General features: G+C 41.2%; 2 protein-coding genes and 1 long non-coding RNA gene across 3 annotated transcripts in view; 1 reads left to right on the top strand and 2 right to left on the bottom strand.

Moving 5' to 3' along the window:
- Positions 1 to 7,301, bottom strand: part of ZBTB11 (zinc finger and BTB domain containing 11) — a 36,159-nt gene extending 28,858 nt beyond the window's left edge. The window contains exon 1 of the mRNA XM_004479231.4: positions 6,744 to 7,301. Coding sequence (XP_004479288.2) covers positions 6,744 to 7,053 — 310 coding nt within the window. The 5' untranslated portion in view covers positions 7,054 to 7,301. The remainder of the gene's footprint in view (positions 1 to 6,743) is intronic.
- LOC139438892 (uncharacterized) lies at positions 7,286 to 7,634 on the top strand. The gene is made up of 2 exons (XR_011648684.1): positions 7,286 to 7,411; positions 7,503 to 7,634. It is a non-coding gene; the product is annotated as an uncharacterized lncRNA (long non-coding RNA).
- A 3,258-nt stretch (positions 7,635 to 10,892) lies between these two features.
- RPL24 (ribosomal protein L24) lies at positions 10,893 to 13,745 on the bottom strand. Its single transcript, XM_012519937.4, has 6 exons — positions 13,621 to 13,745; positions 13,420 to 13,495; positions 12,754 to 12,864; positions 12,040 to 12,176; positions 11,598 to 11,661; positions 10,893 to 11,019 (listed from the first exon to the last, which is right to left on the bottom strand). Exons 1-6 carry the CDS (start codon positions 13,623 to 13,625, stop codon positions 10,939 to 10,941), a joined length of 474 nt encoding a protein of 157 aa, XP_012375391.1. The 5' UTR covers positions 13,626 to 13,745; the 3' UTR covers positions 10,893 to 10,938.
- Positions 13,746 to 15,538: the final 1,793 nt, after the last annotated feature.

Below are 15,538 nucleotides of genomic sequence, written 5' to 3'. Positions count from 1 at the left end.
CACTATAGGTTACCAGGGGATAGGGTGGGGATAGGGAGCAGGAAGTTGAGATTTAAAATGTACAGGGTTCCTATTTGGAATAATGGAAAATTTTTGGTAATGCGGTGGTTATGGCAGCACAACATTGTGAACACAATTAACAGCACTGAAATATATATCTGAATATAAGTAGAAGGGATGTTAGATTATATATATAATAACAAAACGAAAATATTTTTTTTTAAATTCAGGGAACTACACTACACAGTGAACCATAAGTTAAACCACGGACTTTAAGTGTACAATTATAAAAATGTGCTGTCATGAACTGCAACAAATGTTCCACACTAAAACAAGGTATTGTTGGTAGAGTGATATCTGGGAATCCTCTATTTTATGTAAACCTACAACTTTTCTAATAAAAAAGAAAAAAAAGGCATTTACATGTGCACAGATTTAGAGACCAATTTGGAGACTGTATTCACTAGTCCTGATAATATTAAAATCAATAACAAGTCTGTACCTGTATTGTAGGTACTGGGAAAGTTTAAAAAAAAACTGGTTTAAAAAACTGATAAAAAGGCAGAAGGGATATATAGTTTACATACAGGTAAGAGTAAATGGATATGTGAGAGCGAAGAATTATGTAAGAGAATATGTTTATATACATATTTCTAAATAATAAGTATACTTAGAGAATAAAGAATACTACGGAAATTTTCAGCTCAAAATAAAAACAAGAAAATGGAGTTTTTTCTTTTTTTTTTTTTAAAGATTTATTTATTTATATTCCCCCCCCCCCCGGTTGTCTGTTCTTGGTGTCTATTTGCTGCGTCTTGTTTCTTTGTCCGCTTCTGTTGTCGTCAGCGGCACGGGAAGTGTGGGCGGCGCCATTCCTGGGCAGGCTGCTCTTTCTTTTCACGCTGGGCGGCTTTCCTCACGGGCGCACTCCTTGCGCGTGGGGCTCCCCTACGCGGGGGTCACCCTTGCGTGGCACGGCACTCCTTGCGCGCATCAGCACTGCGCATGGCCAGCTCCACACGGGTCAAGGAGGCCCGGGGTTTGAACCGCGGACCTCCCATATGGTAGACGGACGCCCTAACCACTGGGCCAAAGTCCGTTTCCCGGGAGTTTTTTCTAATTACCTTTGGATATATTTCTAAATATTTTAGATTCTACACAATTAAGTATGCTCTGCATACATGAGAGTTTTGATTAATGTATTAATCGGATGAATTCAAATAGTATTGGGCGAACTACACAAAAAACATTTGAATAAGGACAAAAAGTAAGAAAAATTGCAGGAAAAATACTAATATATTATAGCCCATTAATTGTCCCCAAAATCTCCATATTATGTTGTATATATCCTTTAACTTCAAGGTGTCAATGTCTTGATGGGATCATCTTAAATCTAGCTTTACAGATTCAGAAACTTAATCTCCTCAGTTCAAGTTTGAGTTGACCAGGCTTAAAGAATGAGACAAGTTAACCACACATTATATAAATATCGTTAATTTACTACTTTACGAGTGGGGAATTACTGCAAGAAGCTGAAATTATTTATGTAGCAAATTTTGAATCCACTAATTTGTTCTGTAACCTGTGCCTCTGTGTTTTCTGTAAAATGGGAACTACTGTATTTATAGCACTTCACAGGGTATTGAGGGTTAAATGTTAATACTGATAAAGCACTTTGAACAGAGCCTGACACATTTTAACTGCTACAAACTGTTAAATAATGCTGTCAGTCAACTTTCTCTCTGTATCCAAAATAGAAAAGTCCAAATAAAACACCAAATTACTATTAAAAGGTGGAAGAATCAGAACAAAGGGAAATAAATTAGTTTAGAGAGTAGTCCTCTAATAAAAACAGCCTGAGGTGGAAGCGGACGTGGCTCAACTGATAGAGCATCTGCCTACCATATGGGTCCAGGGTTCGCAACCCAAGGTCTCCTGACCTGTGTAGTAAGCTGGCCCATGTGCAGTGCTTCCATGTGCAAAGGGTGCCATGCCATGCAGGGGCACTCCCACGTAGGGGTGGCCCACACACAAGGAGTGTGCCCTGCAAGGAGAGCTGACCCGTGTGAAAAAAGCGCAGCCTGCCCAGGAGTGGCACTGCACACATATAGAGTTGATGCAGCAAGATGATGCAACAAAAAAAAGAGACGTAGTTTCCCAGTGTTGCCTAGTAATGCAAGCAGATGCAGAAAAACACACAGCAAATGGACACAGAGAGCAGACAACAGGGGGGAAGGAGAGAGAAAGAAAAAAAATAAAACAACAACAAAAAAATAGCTTGAGGAACAGTTTCTCACTCTACAGCAGGTTTTTGAACCTCATCAGTACTGACCATTCTGAGTTGGATGTTCTTTGTTGTAGGAGGATGTTTAGGAGCATCCCTGGTCTCTACTTACTAGATGCCACTAGCATACATCAATCCCCACCTACCCCCAAGTTATGACAATCAAAACTGTCTATAGGGAATGAATGTGGCTCAAGCAATTGAGTGCCGAAATTCCTAAATTCCCAAGTTCAGTTCCCCATGCCTCCTGAAAAAAAGAAATATAAACAACCGAAACAAACTAAAAAAACTCCAACAACTTAGGGAAGCTGATGTGGCTCAGTGGTTGAGTGCCAGCTTCCCACATATGAGATCCTGGGTTCAATCTCCAGCTCCCTGATACATAAAAAACAAACAAAAAAACAAACCACCAAAAACCTGTCTACAGACATAGCCAAAAGTCTTCTGAGAGGCAACACAGCTGCAGTACTTTATAGCTCTATTGGCCAAGATGAACAATTTGCATCTGTCAGATGTTCAAGAACCTCTTCCTGGTAAGTGCTGGTAATGACTACTTCCTACTTAGTGGCTCCTTTTCCTAGTTTCCAACTATACTAGTCCTTCAATTGTTCTGTTTACTTTTCTTCAACAAGGTTATACAACAAATGATTAGTTACAGCTTTACTTTACACAAACCCAGTTAACAGTTTTCTAGAGATTCTTCCTCACTGTCTAGTTTAACTAACAGCAGTATCAATTTATACCCATTGTCTAAACAATTATGAATCTTCTGCAGGTGGCTAACTTAACCTATTACTGTATGTGATTCTGCTAGGTTCATCTTTTTCCTCATTTTATGTTCTCATTTTAGATGCATTTAAGTCTGCACACAGCAGCTTTTGATTGAATCAGGGGCCAGTCATTTATTGTGAAACTCTAGAACATACTACAATACAGGATAAAAAAAAGATGTAGGAAAAAAGGACAGTATTTAACACACTCCATTCTGAAATGAATTTGGTAAGTAATATACATAAACTTTAGGCACTCAGAGTTTTTCATTGTGCTTAACTAAGGGAAGTTTGCTACAACACTGCCAGAGCACCAAATTGCTTATGATGGTAGCATTCCAGAACAAACAGCATAAAGAATGACTACCTAATTCTTAATATATCTAGCATACTGGTTTTGAACAAATCTTATAAGGTCCCAGGATACAGTCTCCAATGACTTCAGAATATCTATCTATTTAGAGAGGCCATTTATAGTTTATAACATTTTAAAATGGGGTTAAAAATGCTTATTTTTAGTTCTACATCATTATAAATAACTTGTTATAAACACCATCTTTATAACTAAAATCAATCAGCTTAATCATTCTTCTTAATTACTCAGAAGCATGCTATATAGGTTGGTTATGAAAGAGCTTTTAAATTTTCAAAACAAGTTATTTATGAAGGAATTGACCAGTGAAAATTCCTTCCATTCCACTATTGTTATTAAGAATGTATTTTTTTCCTATTTACATAGTTTTGGTAATTCTAATAAACCTGTAATAAAGAAACAAGTATACTGCCAAAGTATTAATGCATTGGTAAATAAAATATCAAAATGGATAGCTGGGGGAGCCAAAGTGACTCAGTGGCTGAACACCAGCTTCCCACAGTCACAGTCCCAGGTTCAATCTCCAGCCCCTGGTACCTTAAAAAAAATTTTTTTTTAATGATTGAAATGATGATTGCACAACTATATGATTATACCAAAAACCGTGAATAATATACTTTGGATGAATTGTATGCTTTATTAATTTTAAGAAAAGGGATTAAGTTTAGCTTTCACATGAAGGTCAAAGTAAGGATGCAGTTAAAGTAAGGAGGGAAAAAGGCTCTAATGGTTTTGGCGCCAAGTTTGAAAGTGGTGCCAAGTTTGAAGGCAGTGCCAACTCCAGGGTCGCCAAAATTAGGGTGTGGGAGCAGTAAGTAAGAGCTGGAACCCATGTAAGTTAATTAGATCTCTTGGGTAGGCTGTAATCTCTGAAGAACCCAATCAATGGGGAACAGGGGAGGGACCTATGTGTTAAGCTTAGAGTATAAATGCTGTTTTGTCTGGTTGCTTGGCATGTCAGGCATTTTATTCAGGTCGTGTGACCATTCTTGCAAGATCGTGAATAAATTCTTTTCTTCTCCACAATCGGGTAAATGTTCATTCTACTTTAGGCACAGCTTTCTTTCTAACATTAATATGTACCAATAAAATTTTTTTGTTTAAAAAAAAATGAATAGCTAATAATCGAGGGCACAGTGCTCGAATGTTTACTGAATACCAATTCCACTTTTAAAAGAGGAAAAATTCATCATAAAAAGTATAATTAGCAAATAACATACCCCATAATAAATACATTTTGTGCCAACATAAATATCATTTTCATGAAAAATAAAAATTTAAACAATTAGCCAGAAGAACGGCACTGTTCTACATTTTTGCAAATTGTTTTTAGTGTATGGCTTAACAAAAGACAGATTATCATATATGCTTCTGCATTCACTCTGTTGCTATATCACCTTATATATAGTTTCTGGAAAACTCCACCGGTACTTGTAAGAATTAGAGTGAAAAAGGAATATAATGCCTAAATATCTCTATGAAGATAATTTATCTTGTGAATCCCCTGAAAGGTTCTCAGGGATCTTCCTTCCACATGGGTCCCTGGACCATAACTTGAGAACAGATGCTCTAAATATTTAACGATTTTTAAATCCCTTATCTTTCCTATTTTAATTAAGCTAACACAAACATGGTCATGGTTGCACTGTTTTTTGTTTTTGTCTTTTAAAACAGTGCAAACAATAACTGGATTAGATGTTACCCACAGATAATAAATTGAGGAAAAGAAAATAAACCCATGGTACCATATAATACATGTAATAGTAAATAGCACCACATTACAATGTTCAAGAAGTGTGTGAAATCACAAGGGTCAGCTAGCTTTGTGACCTTTAACATGTAATGTTACCTATTGATGTTTGTGTCTATCTGTAAAAAGGAGAGAACTATTTCTACTACACAAAGTTTTATGAAAATTAAATGAGTGAAAACAAATTAAGTGTTTAGAACCATGCCTGCATATAAGTTTTATCAGTGTTACCTTTAACTATAACTATCATCTTTAGCCTGCAAAGCATTAAACTTGAGATCTGTTCAACAAAAGACCTGCCCAAACTAACGCTAACAAAATGCTGTACCCGATATTTACTCTTTACAGCTATCTCTTTATAGTTTAATTCAGATATATGAAATAGAAACAATTTTAAAAAAGCATTTAAAAAGAATACATAACTGGAATCTGTTTTTGAAAGCAACCGAAGAACTCTCTAATGAACGGAAGGCCTACTTACTAGATTTTAATATGGATAGCCCTCTGAAGACTAAGTTCATAACTGTAAAAAAATAAAACTTTAGAAAAGATTTAGTAGTCTAACATCTTTATTTCACAGAAGTATCCAATATTCATACATTAATTTATCCACAGCCACGCAGTGGCAGAATCCCCAACAAATCTCTTTAAAAAGACTTGCAAACTATTACCTAAACCAGCAGTTTCAATATTCATCTTTGTGTAGAGAGATGGCGATTAAGAAGCCATGCGCCCTTGCAAATCCTCCCCAAAATAAAAAAAAAAACTTTAGAGCTAGTATTTTCTTACAGTAAAAATCAGTTATTGTATTAGTTCTGGGTAAATACTGTGCCTCACAGTTCCCAAGGCGCTTTTCACCTTGTCTCCCATTGTGAAGACATTAAAACATTCATAATTAAGAGAATCCAATATTCTTTAATTCTTGCTCTAAAAAACTAAGTTCAAGTCTACTCTCTCCATACAATCACTCCACAGTACTTCTGCGCATGTCTGCGTTAATCCTTATTTATCCACGCGGTACTACCACAATGTGAATAAAACGGTAGGCGGGTCCAGAGCACTTCAAACCCGCTCGTCAAAACCCGAGCGGAAGATCCTGGAGTCAGGAACCCGGGTTCTTGGAGAGCCGTTCCTAGGCACAACTGTGAGTTTAAACAGCATTTTAAAAGGCAGCCTTCCGACCGCCCCAAAGCTTCCTCAGCCTGGAAAGGAGGCTTTGCCTCAGGCGCAGTCCGAGGAGGCGGGCTCCGCGCAGCTCGCGCACCCCGGCCCCTCCCCGCGGCTGGCCCAGCCCCCGGGGAAGCCCCCTTCGCCCCACCCCGGGCCAAGACCCGCCCCCAGCTTCCCCAGCCTCCTTCCTGTGGGAAGTGCGGCTCCTTTCGCGTCCCCCACCCGCTCGGCTCAGTCTGACAGCCACGGCTCCGCCGACCGCAGGCTGCGCCGGCGAGGAGCGTTCGGGAGAGGCGCGGGGCCTCCAGCACGCGAGTGCGCAAACAGGCCGCGCGAGCGGGCCTTGCCCAGTCAACAAGCCGCCAGCCCAGCCCCTCGCCGCGGGCGAGAGCCTACCTCGCCACCAGTACGTCTTGGACAAGTCATGCCAGGTCTGATGCCGGGTGTGGTGAGTGCCGCCCGGGCCCAGGTGCGCCGCTTCGATGAGCCCTCGGCGCCGCTCAGGCTGCAGCACCACCTCCAGCTCTGCGAAGGTCTTGCGGTGTCGTTGCCGCCGCTGGTAGAACAAGGTCCCGCCGCGCACCACGTAGCAGGCGGCCGCCTTGCGGATCTTACGCTTGACATTGCCTTCGGTGCCCGGAGCATACGGTTCCCGCTCGTTAGTCAAGTAGCGCAGGATGGCCCGGTAGCTATCCTCGCTTGACATCGCGGACGGAGGCTCCCTGAGGGCGCCTGACAGTGCGGGGAGAGAAAGCTCACTAACTCTGGGCGGGTGCAACAGTAGCGGTGGCACTGCGGGAGGTATGGCTGCGCCTCTGGTGAGCACTTTTCGACCGTGTCCGCAGGGCGCAAGGAGAAAAGACGAGTTGGTAACCAGGGGGAACTGCACTTCTTCAGTGCGCGGGATCCGCTGGCGACTGACAAAATGGCTGCTGCACCAGCGGAAGTGACGTGATCAAGGGCTGTGGGTGAGGGGACTGTACGCTGATTGGAGCGCACTTGCTTTCTGATTTAATGAAGTGAATGATTGACGTCAAAACTACTGGCGGACATTTTGGATGCGGGTAGGCCCGCCCTTGAAAAAAAGTATTTTTGAGCGGACATGTTAAGTTCTGGCAATTTCCTTTGATTTTTTTTTTTCCCTTTCTTCCCCAGGCTCTCTGAGGAGCCACGTGTTGGAGCTGCTGGGCAGATTACTCAATTGGAGAGAGCTAAAGGGGTAAAGCAGGGGTTCTTAACAAGGGATCCCAGCTTGAATTAAAATGAAAAAATTATTCTTGTGGGGAACTGTTGGTGTGTGTTATATTTATTAAATAATACACAGTATAATGTGGCTTTAGGAAAGGGTGCGTGGTTTTCACACGGACTGGCAAAGGGATCAGTGGAACAAAAAACATTAAAGAACCCCTGGGGTAAAGGGATCAGTTTTTTAGGTTCTGCAACAGTCAACATAAAAACGTGATTTTTGAGGTTCCTAGTAGAATCTTGGGCTTGGGGCATTGGGACCAAAGACAGACCCCAATCCACATGGAAATGCAAGTTCTAGTTAAGCATTATAAAATCTTAAGTTTCTCCATGATAGGAGTTATTGTCTTTTCTAAGCTTCAAGTAGTTCCGAACTATCCAGGGAATAGCCAGGACTTTTTGGGAATTATCATCTTATAGGTAGTGCAGAAATTCTACATATGAAGTGCAATCTTATGTAGGAGGAGCGGGCAGGAAGAGTGGCTAGCAACTTTTTTTTTAGATTTATTTATTTCTCACCCCGACCCCAGTTGTCTGTTCTCTGTGTCTATTTGCTGTGTCTTCTTTGTCTGCCTGTTGTCAGCGGCATGGGAATCTGTGTTTCTTTTTGTTGCATCCATGTTTGCGGCACCATTCCTGGGCAGGCTGCACTTTCTTTCGCCCTGGGCCGCTCTCCTTACAGGGTGTGCTCCTTGAGCGTGGGGCTCCCCACCGCGTGGCAGAGCACTCCTTGAGCATATCCGCACTGTGCATGGGCCAGCTCCACACGGGTCAAGGAGGCCCGGGGTTTGAACCACGGACCTCCCATGTGGTAAACGAGTGCCCTAACCACTGGGCCAAGTCTGCTACCAAATTTTTTTAGCTTCATGCGCTTATCTTTTTAAACAGGTTGGGGCGAAAGGAAGTTCTCCATTTTACACTAAACATACAGAGTGCACTAGGAGCCTAGAGGACTTGTGCTGTTTCCCTGTGTGGGGTATGGGTTCTAATCACCTACTAATCAAGGTGACAGACACCATATTGAGTCTGCAATAAGCCAAAGAGCCTCGGGCTGTGTGACTGTCACTGAGACCAGAAGGCTCTGTGCTTCCCAGCCTTGGAGTAGCCACTGCAGCAAAAGATGCTCCCTACCCCATCCATAGCCACCCTACCCACATGGTTTGCAGTCACTAAGACCTCTGTGAAGACAGGTGAGCAGCACACAGCGGTGAATGCAGTGAGCTAGAAAGCAGGACATTACACCAAGTCTCAGAGGGGGGTATGGTAATTCCCATATTGTCCGAGACAAATGAAGCAGTGCCCTTGATGAAGATTCCAGCTGTTAAGGATGATGAACTCCTAAGGCAAATGACAAAACTACCCGCGGTTACCCAAATCTGTAGACTTTGCCACTACAGCTGGGGGAGGACTTAGGTGAGAGAGATGCTCCCTAGCCTCCCTGAGGAGCTGCCACAGCAGAGGTACAAATTTGCCCCCACAAGAGGCTAGTCTCATTTCACCTACCTACTGGGAAATAATTTTCTTTTAAAACTAAATTTAATAGACTTAAACAAAACCTTAGGTAAACAACACAGGTAAGATATGGAAATGACAAGTTGGGGAAGGATTAATTACTACTAAAGAAAATCTAGATTTAAAAGATACCCCTTAATTTGCATCCAAACACGAACAATGGAGACTGTTTTAAAAAAATATTTTCATAGTGGGTAAGAATATATTTTTCTTTCATCAAAAAGCATTTATACAGCAGTACCAGTATAGCTCAACGCTTGAGTGCCTGCTTGGCAAGCATGAGGTCCTGGGTTCAATCAACCATACCTCCTTAAAAAGGGGGGGGGGGCATTTACACGTAGGAGTCAGAATCTAGAATATAAATTGCCATGGGAGAGGTGGGGACAGGAAGTGGGAATGTTAAGGTTTAAAATATACAGGGTTCCTATTTTGAATGACGGTAATGTTTGGTAATGGATGGTGGTTTTGGTGGCACGTTATTATGAACAAAACAGAACTGAAATAGTTGTTTTTTTAATCTGAATGATTACAAGGGATAGATTGAACCCTAAGTTAAACCATGGATTTTAACTAAACTACAATTATAAAAACATGCTATCATCAAGTTCAACAAATGTTCTACACTTGTAGAACAAGTGGGGTGGTAAATAGGAATCATTTACATGTGCACAGATTTAGAGACCAATTTGGAGGCTGTATTCCAGTGCCTGATATTAACATCAATTAACGCGTCTGTGTATCTGTATTGTAGACACTGGGCAGGTTAAAAAAAACTTACAAAAAGGCAGAATGGATATATAGAGTACATACAGGTAAGAGTAAATGGATATGTGAGAGATATATGTAAGAGAATGTTTATATACATATTTCTAAGAAATATAGAGTAAGGAGTACTATGGAAACCTGAACATGTTTCCTTATCTAAAACACAGGGATGCCGTCTACCAATAACAGTCAAGGATAGACATGAATGTACTGTACCTGACATACAGGAGGTGCTCTGCAAATCATTTTCCCATTTTAACTTCCCCACTAATCCACTCAAAGTAATCTTAATATTATACTTAAAAGGAGATGGTAGTCTATTTTTGCAACCTGGCACACCTTGGCAAGTAACGAATGCTCCAATGATAAAGACAATCTACCTTGTGCAGAGCACAAGCCTGTTCTTCATATATAAATTTTTTTTCTGCTCCCTTGTAGCCCTGTAACAAGCCCTGAGCCAAGCGTAAACAATCCATATATAAATTATATAGTGCTCGCTTCCGCAGCACACATAACGATAGATTAGCATATAAATTAGTGATTACTTTTTTCCTTACCACTTTTATATACATATATCCCTTGGATATAAACGGACTACTCAGACACTTTTGTAATTTAAGTATGGCTCTTTTCAAATCCAGAATCAACAAGCTACTGAAAGTAGTCAAATAGCTCCTTTCTCAAGGCTTTTCACATTCTGGAAGGAAGACCAGATTAATACAGCTGTAAGTTTTAAGCAACTTCTTACTATGCTATCAGCTAATGGTAGGACATATATGCCAAGGAAAATAAAGCAAACCTTATACAGAATAAACGTTTATTATCAAAATAACAATAACTTAATCCTGTTTCTGATCTCTTAATTTGGATTTATCAAATATTCCCACATAATGGAAAAGTGTTACTCTTTTTAATAATATAATGCATTTAAAAGGTTTGAAACAAGGTCTTGAAAAATGCTTAGCTCTTAATTTTCTTGCAGGTCCAACACACCTGGTTATGATTATAAAAAAGCCAGTGCAATTCTGAGTTACAGCCAAATCTTTATTTAAAAATCTGATTTGCCAACTTAGCGTTTTCCTCCAACTCGGGGAGCAGAAACCTTCACAGGCTTCACAATCTTTTGTTTGGGTGCTGCCTTTGTGGGAGCCTTTAAAAAAAAAAAAAATGATTTTGTAACATTTCACCCAATCTTATATCACCTCCCTCTCTGTCCAGATTCTTTAGTATCCTAGATTGCTATCTTATTCAACTACATTTCTAACATAAATGCTTGAAGGTCACCTTATTATGTAGAGAAAGAGATAGTGTCACACATGGAGGAGAGTAAAGACAGACAACTAAATGCCCTGTGGAATCCTAAATTAGATCCTAGAACAGAAAATGGACACAAGTTGCAAAACTTGTGAAGTGTGAATTAGGCACTTATATGTTAATAACTCTCTGTAATATTCTTAAAACTTTTATTAAAAAAAAAAAAAGTTTAAAATAAAAGCCACTTTTATTTTCCCCTTTCCAAATTCCTGCCTAGCACTGATAAGACTCTTCTGGCTCTGGCAGAAGGGACCTCTCTGGAGATCTGAACCACTCACCAAGAAAATCAGTTACCAATATAATTTCTATTAGTGCCTTGTACTACATTTCTTAATAACCTGAAACTTTCATCATCACAATTTGGATATTAAAATAAGATTTCCTGCTAACTCATTTAAGAAATCCCATAATTACCTTAGCAGCAGCCATTGCTGTCTTTTTAGATGCCTGCTTAGCCTTTTTTGCTTCTTTGGCAGCCCTGTGGGTTTAAAAATAACTCAAGGCAAAGCACTTTACTTCCAAAGGTTACAGATTTTTAACAAGGCCCTGGAGAAGAACTCTTGCGAAAGGAGAACTTATTCTTTCCCCATCTCTATTAATTTACAGGATAAATCCCAAACCCAAAGGTTGTCAATAAATTTCATTAACCACTAAGTCAACTTAATATTTTAGACTGCACTGTATAATTTTTTATTTCCTATTGTAGCATAAACCTAAATATTTGATTGACAGTCTCCCAATAGATTTAGGTATCAAAACACAATAGTATCAGATTATACTCTTATGCCTGAACCAAACACTAAAACTTAAAATCCATCCCAATAAGTGAAATGTTCATAATGAAAACTATTCTCACCTTATAGCTTGTTCTCGCTGAGCCTTTCTAACTTCGGGTTTCTGATTCCTCTTGGCCATAATATCAGCAAGGGATGCACCAGTGATCGCCCTCTGGAATTTGACTGCGCGGCGAGTTCTCTTTTTTTGAATTTCTTCCTATAAAAAGATGATGTGTACACTTATGAGCCTTGCTTATGAACCCATTGGTGAAGTCTTTTAAGATCCATACTCAACAAAAAGTAATTCAACATCAAATATGGAGATATGTTTTCCACTTATGGATTGGTTAAACCATCTCTATTACAAAACCTGACAAAGAAGTGTCACATATCCACTAGGCTTGAGAATGAACAGAATTAGTTCCTGGAAGACTCCACTGCTATTTATGTAAGGACTAATCCTACAGGTATAATCAAAGCTAAATTACCATGGTACTATTCAATTCCATCTACTGGAACATCTTATTAACCCCCCTAAGATGTTCCATAACCCAAGTGTGTTTAATGTATTGCTCTAACTTGAGCCAGAGGATGCTTTCAAATTGCTAATTACTGTGTGCCTGAGAAGTACTAGGAGATACTAAGTTCATATTATCAGTTTCAAATCATTATTTAATGCTTTACAGTTTAAGAAGATCTTGACATAGTTACATTTAATTACAATATTACAGGTAACTGATGCTCAGAGAGCTTGAAAGGTATAGCACCAAAACATCAAAGCCCATTTCACTTACCGACTGTCCCTTTTTATGCTTTCTTCTGTAGAGGACAGTCCAGTTTATCTGCCGAGGGTTCCTCTTGGAAAGGAACGCCGATTCGCATTTTGCATTAAGAAACTGGAAAACCTGTTTTGGTAAGTTTAAAGTAGTTACCCATTAAACTACACTTGTAGAAAAGGCCGAGCTTGAAATCCTTAACTGATTGTTTTAGTTCTGGCCGCCTCTCATTTTACAAAATTGAAGGCCACATAGGAAAAAAAAAAGGCTTGTATTACACAACTGGCAGGTACCACGGTCTTCGCGTTTGGTCGTTCTTTCCTCTAAAGCAGACATACCTAATTATAGCGTATGGGAAGGCGAGGTGTCAAATTCGTGGCGGTGTCCGGGAGTCCAAGAGGATCTAGTGCCCATAAAATAATCAGATATCTAGGTAGCCCCAGTTATTTCCCTTACACTGGGCTATCAAAATCATACCAACCCCACGCCTCACTTCCGACGTTGTCTGTACTAGATCAAGGCCCAAACCCGGAAAGCTTAGAAACCTCAGATCTTTACAACCCTTCCACATAAGGTTCCCGAAATCTTTCAGAGATCAAGGTATGTGTAAAAGGAGCCCTCCAAAACCGAATTAGGCCTCTCCTCCTCCCAACACAAAAAGCTGTGCCTTTACGGTGTCTCTACCTTCCCGTCGGTCCTGGCATAGCGCCTCCCATGTCCAGGATAGATCTTGTACCCGCTGAAACTGCAGAGCTCGACCCTGTAACGAAAAGTGAAAGCCCATTAGAGTAGGCATCTACGATAAAGAGAAACCATGCCAGGGACGACGGAGCAGCAACTCTGTACAAGGATGGAAACGGATTAGCATCTAAGATTCCGGCTTACTTCATGGTTACGGACGCCCGGTAACAAGGAAGATGGCGAAGAGAAAGAGAGGCTCATGGGAAGACGCTTTATATAGTCGCAAGGGAATCTCCTCCCCAAATTTCCTTCCTGACCCCGGCGCTCTGTGACGACATCATTATCGACAGGCGCCGGTCCTCTTCCGGAGAAGTTTTTCAGGAAGCTGCGGGGCCTCTGAGAGCGAGAAGAATTCGATTCTTATAGAAACAAGCGGTTGGTTGGTTTGTGCGTTATTCATTTTCTCCTATGTCGATTGTTTCTAAAGCCGTCAACCCATTGCAAAGAATGTGAACCGAAGAGGGGCTCTTCCCTCTGCTATAGTTTAGTGACCTACGGACGAGTGCCCCTCAGGTAAAAATCTAAAGGAGTAACAGTTTACCCGTTTCACCATTTGCGGAAGAGCGATATCGTCCGAACTGTTTACCACGCCGTGTAGATGGGATTTTGAATGATAAAGCTTTGCACTAATTATAATTGTTTATTGCGCGCTTTCTTTGCGCCAGGAGTTACGCTTTACACAACACACATTAGCTCATTCAGTTCGTAAAACCTCGTAAGCGCCAAAGGACCGCAGAATGACGATGTGGATGCGGAGGAGCGCTCTACCGAGCTGCTGCCTGGTGGAGCCGCGGCGGCGGGGGGACGAGCAGAGGAGGGCAAAGCCGTCGCCCAGAGGCCAGGAGAAAGCCGCCGTGGCCAGGTGAATGGGGAATACCAAGGCCTCAATCTCTTGAGTCGGTCGGTGATGCTGGAGACTAAAGCGTTTGATGGGGAGTGGCAAGAGGCAATCCTTAAATTGAGTGGAGGCTCGAGTACAGGACTAGAAAACAAAGTTTGATGTATTCTGTTTGTATAAGGTATTCACTCTAAAAAGGTTCGGTGAGATATATTTAATGCCTTTAGGCGAAAGTGCACAATACTATCTATGATTCACTCTTTAAAAAAAAGAAATCTAAATCTAACCAAGTCTTCACATCTAGTTACCTTTGACAGGAAATATCAAGGACGGACTTACCTTGTGAAATGACCCCATAGGGATGCAATTGGCAAAATCTAGACTCTGGGCAAACCTACAGGATGACTTCATTTCTTCAATAACATATAAATTGAAAGAGAGAGAGATTGATTAGAGTCTATAGACAGGACCAGCAAATAAATAATTGCAGGACCTAGGGCAAAATGAGTGTGAAGCCTCTCTTTCAAAGGTCCAGGAAAAAAAGTTCTGTTAAGGTAACAAAATAAAAAAGCCATTTCCTTCTGTAGTTCTCTCTCTCTCCACCTTTCATGGTGTTTATATATATATATAATTTTTTTTTTTTTTTTTGCTGTTTAACCTCATGGCTCCCTGAGGCAGGAGGGTACTTGCTGAGCCAGGGTAGACTCTCTTGCCCAGCGACCCTCCCAGTAGCTTGCATGGTCACAAGCATAGCCCACGTACTGCCGGTTGCCCCCTTTCCCTTGGGCCTATACGAGGTGCCTGCGCTGCGGTGGGGATATCCAGCCAGCCGTCTCACCTTCCACAGGCCTCCTGCACCAACCCACAACGGAGGGCATCTCCTGAGACCATTGTGTACTGGAATCGGGTGGGAACCAAGTTGCTTGTGAAATGCGTGGTGGTGTCACCAGCTTGGGGGTGGGATGGGTGAGTGGAAAGGACAGCAGTGGTCATGGTGGAGAGGAGTCAGGAGGAAGTCCTTTGTCAGGTGACTGGGCAAAAGGTGATAGAGAACTAGTTGGGGAAGGCAGTAGGAGGTGGAGACTGCATATGAGCTAAGGCTTCAGGTACAAAACAAATACAAAGATAAAATTAAGACTTTGAAGACAGTGACCACAGAGCGTTAAACCCACAGTATGGGACTTCTGAGCACAAACTCTGTGCGACTGCATTGGTCTCATTCTG

The sequence above is a fragment of the Dasypus novemcinctus genome, chromosome 4 (assembly GCF_030445035.2).
Source record: "Dasypus novemcinctus isolate mDasNov1 chromosome 4, mDasNov1.1.hap2, whole genome shotgun sequence".
NCBI lineage: Eukaryota > Metazoa > Chordata > Mammalia > Cingulata > Dasypodidae > Dasypus > Dasypus novemcinctus.
The sequence above is the reverse complement of the archived record's forward strand: the minus strand, read 5'-3'. Positions and strand labels throughout refer to the sequence as shown.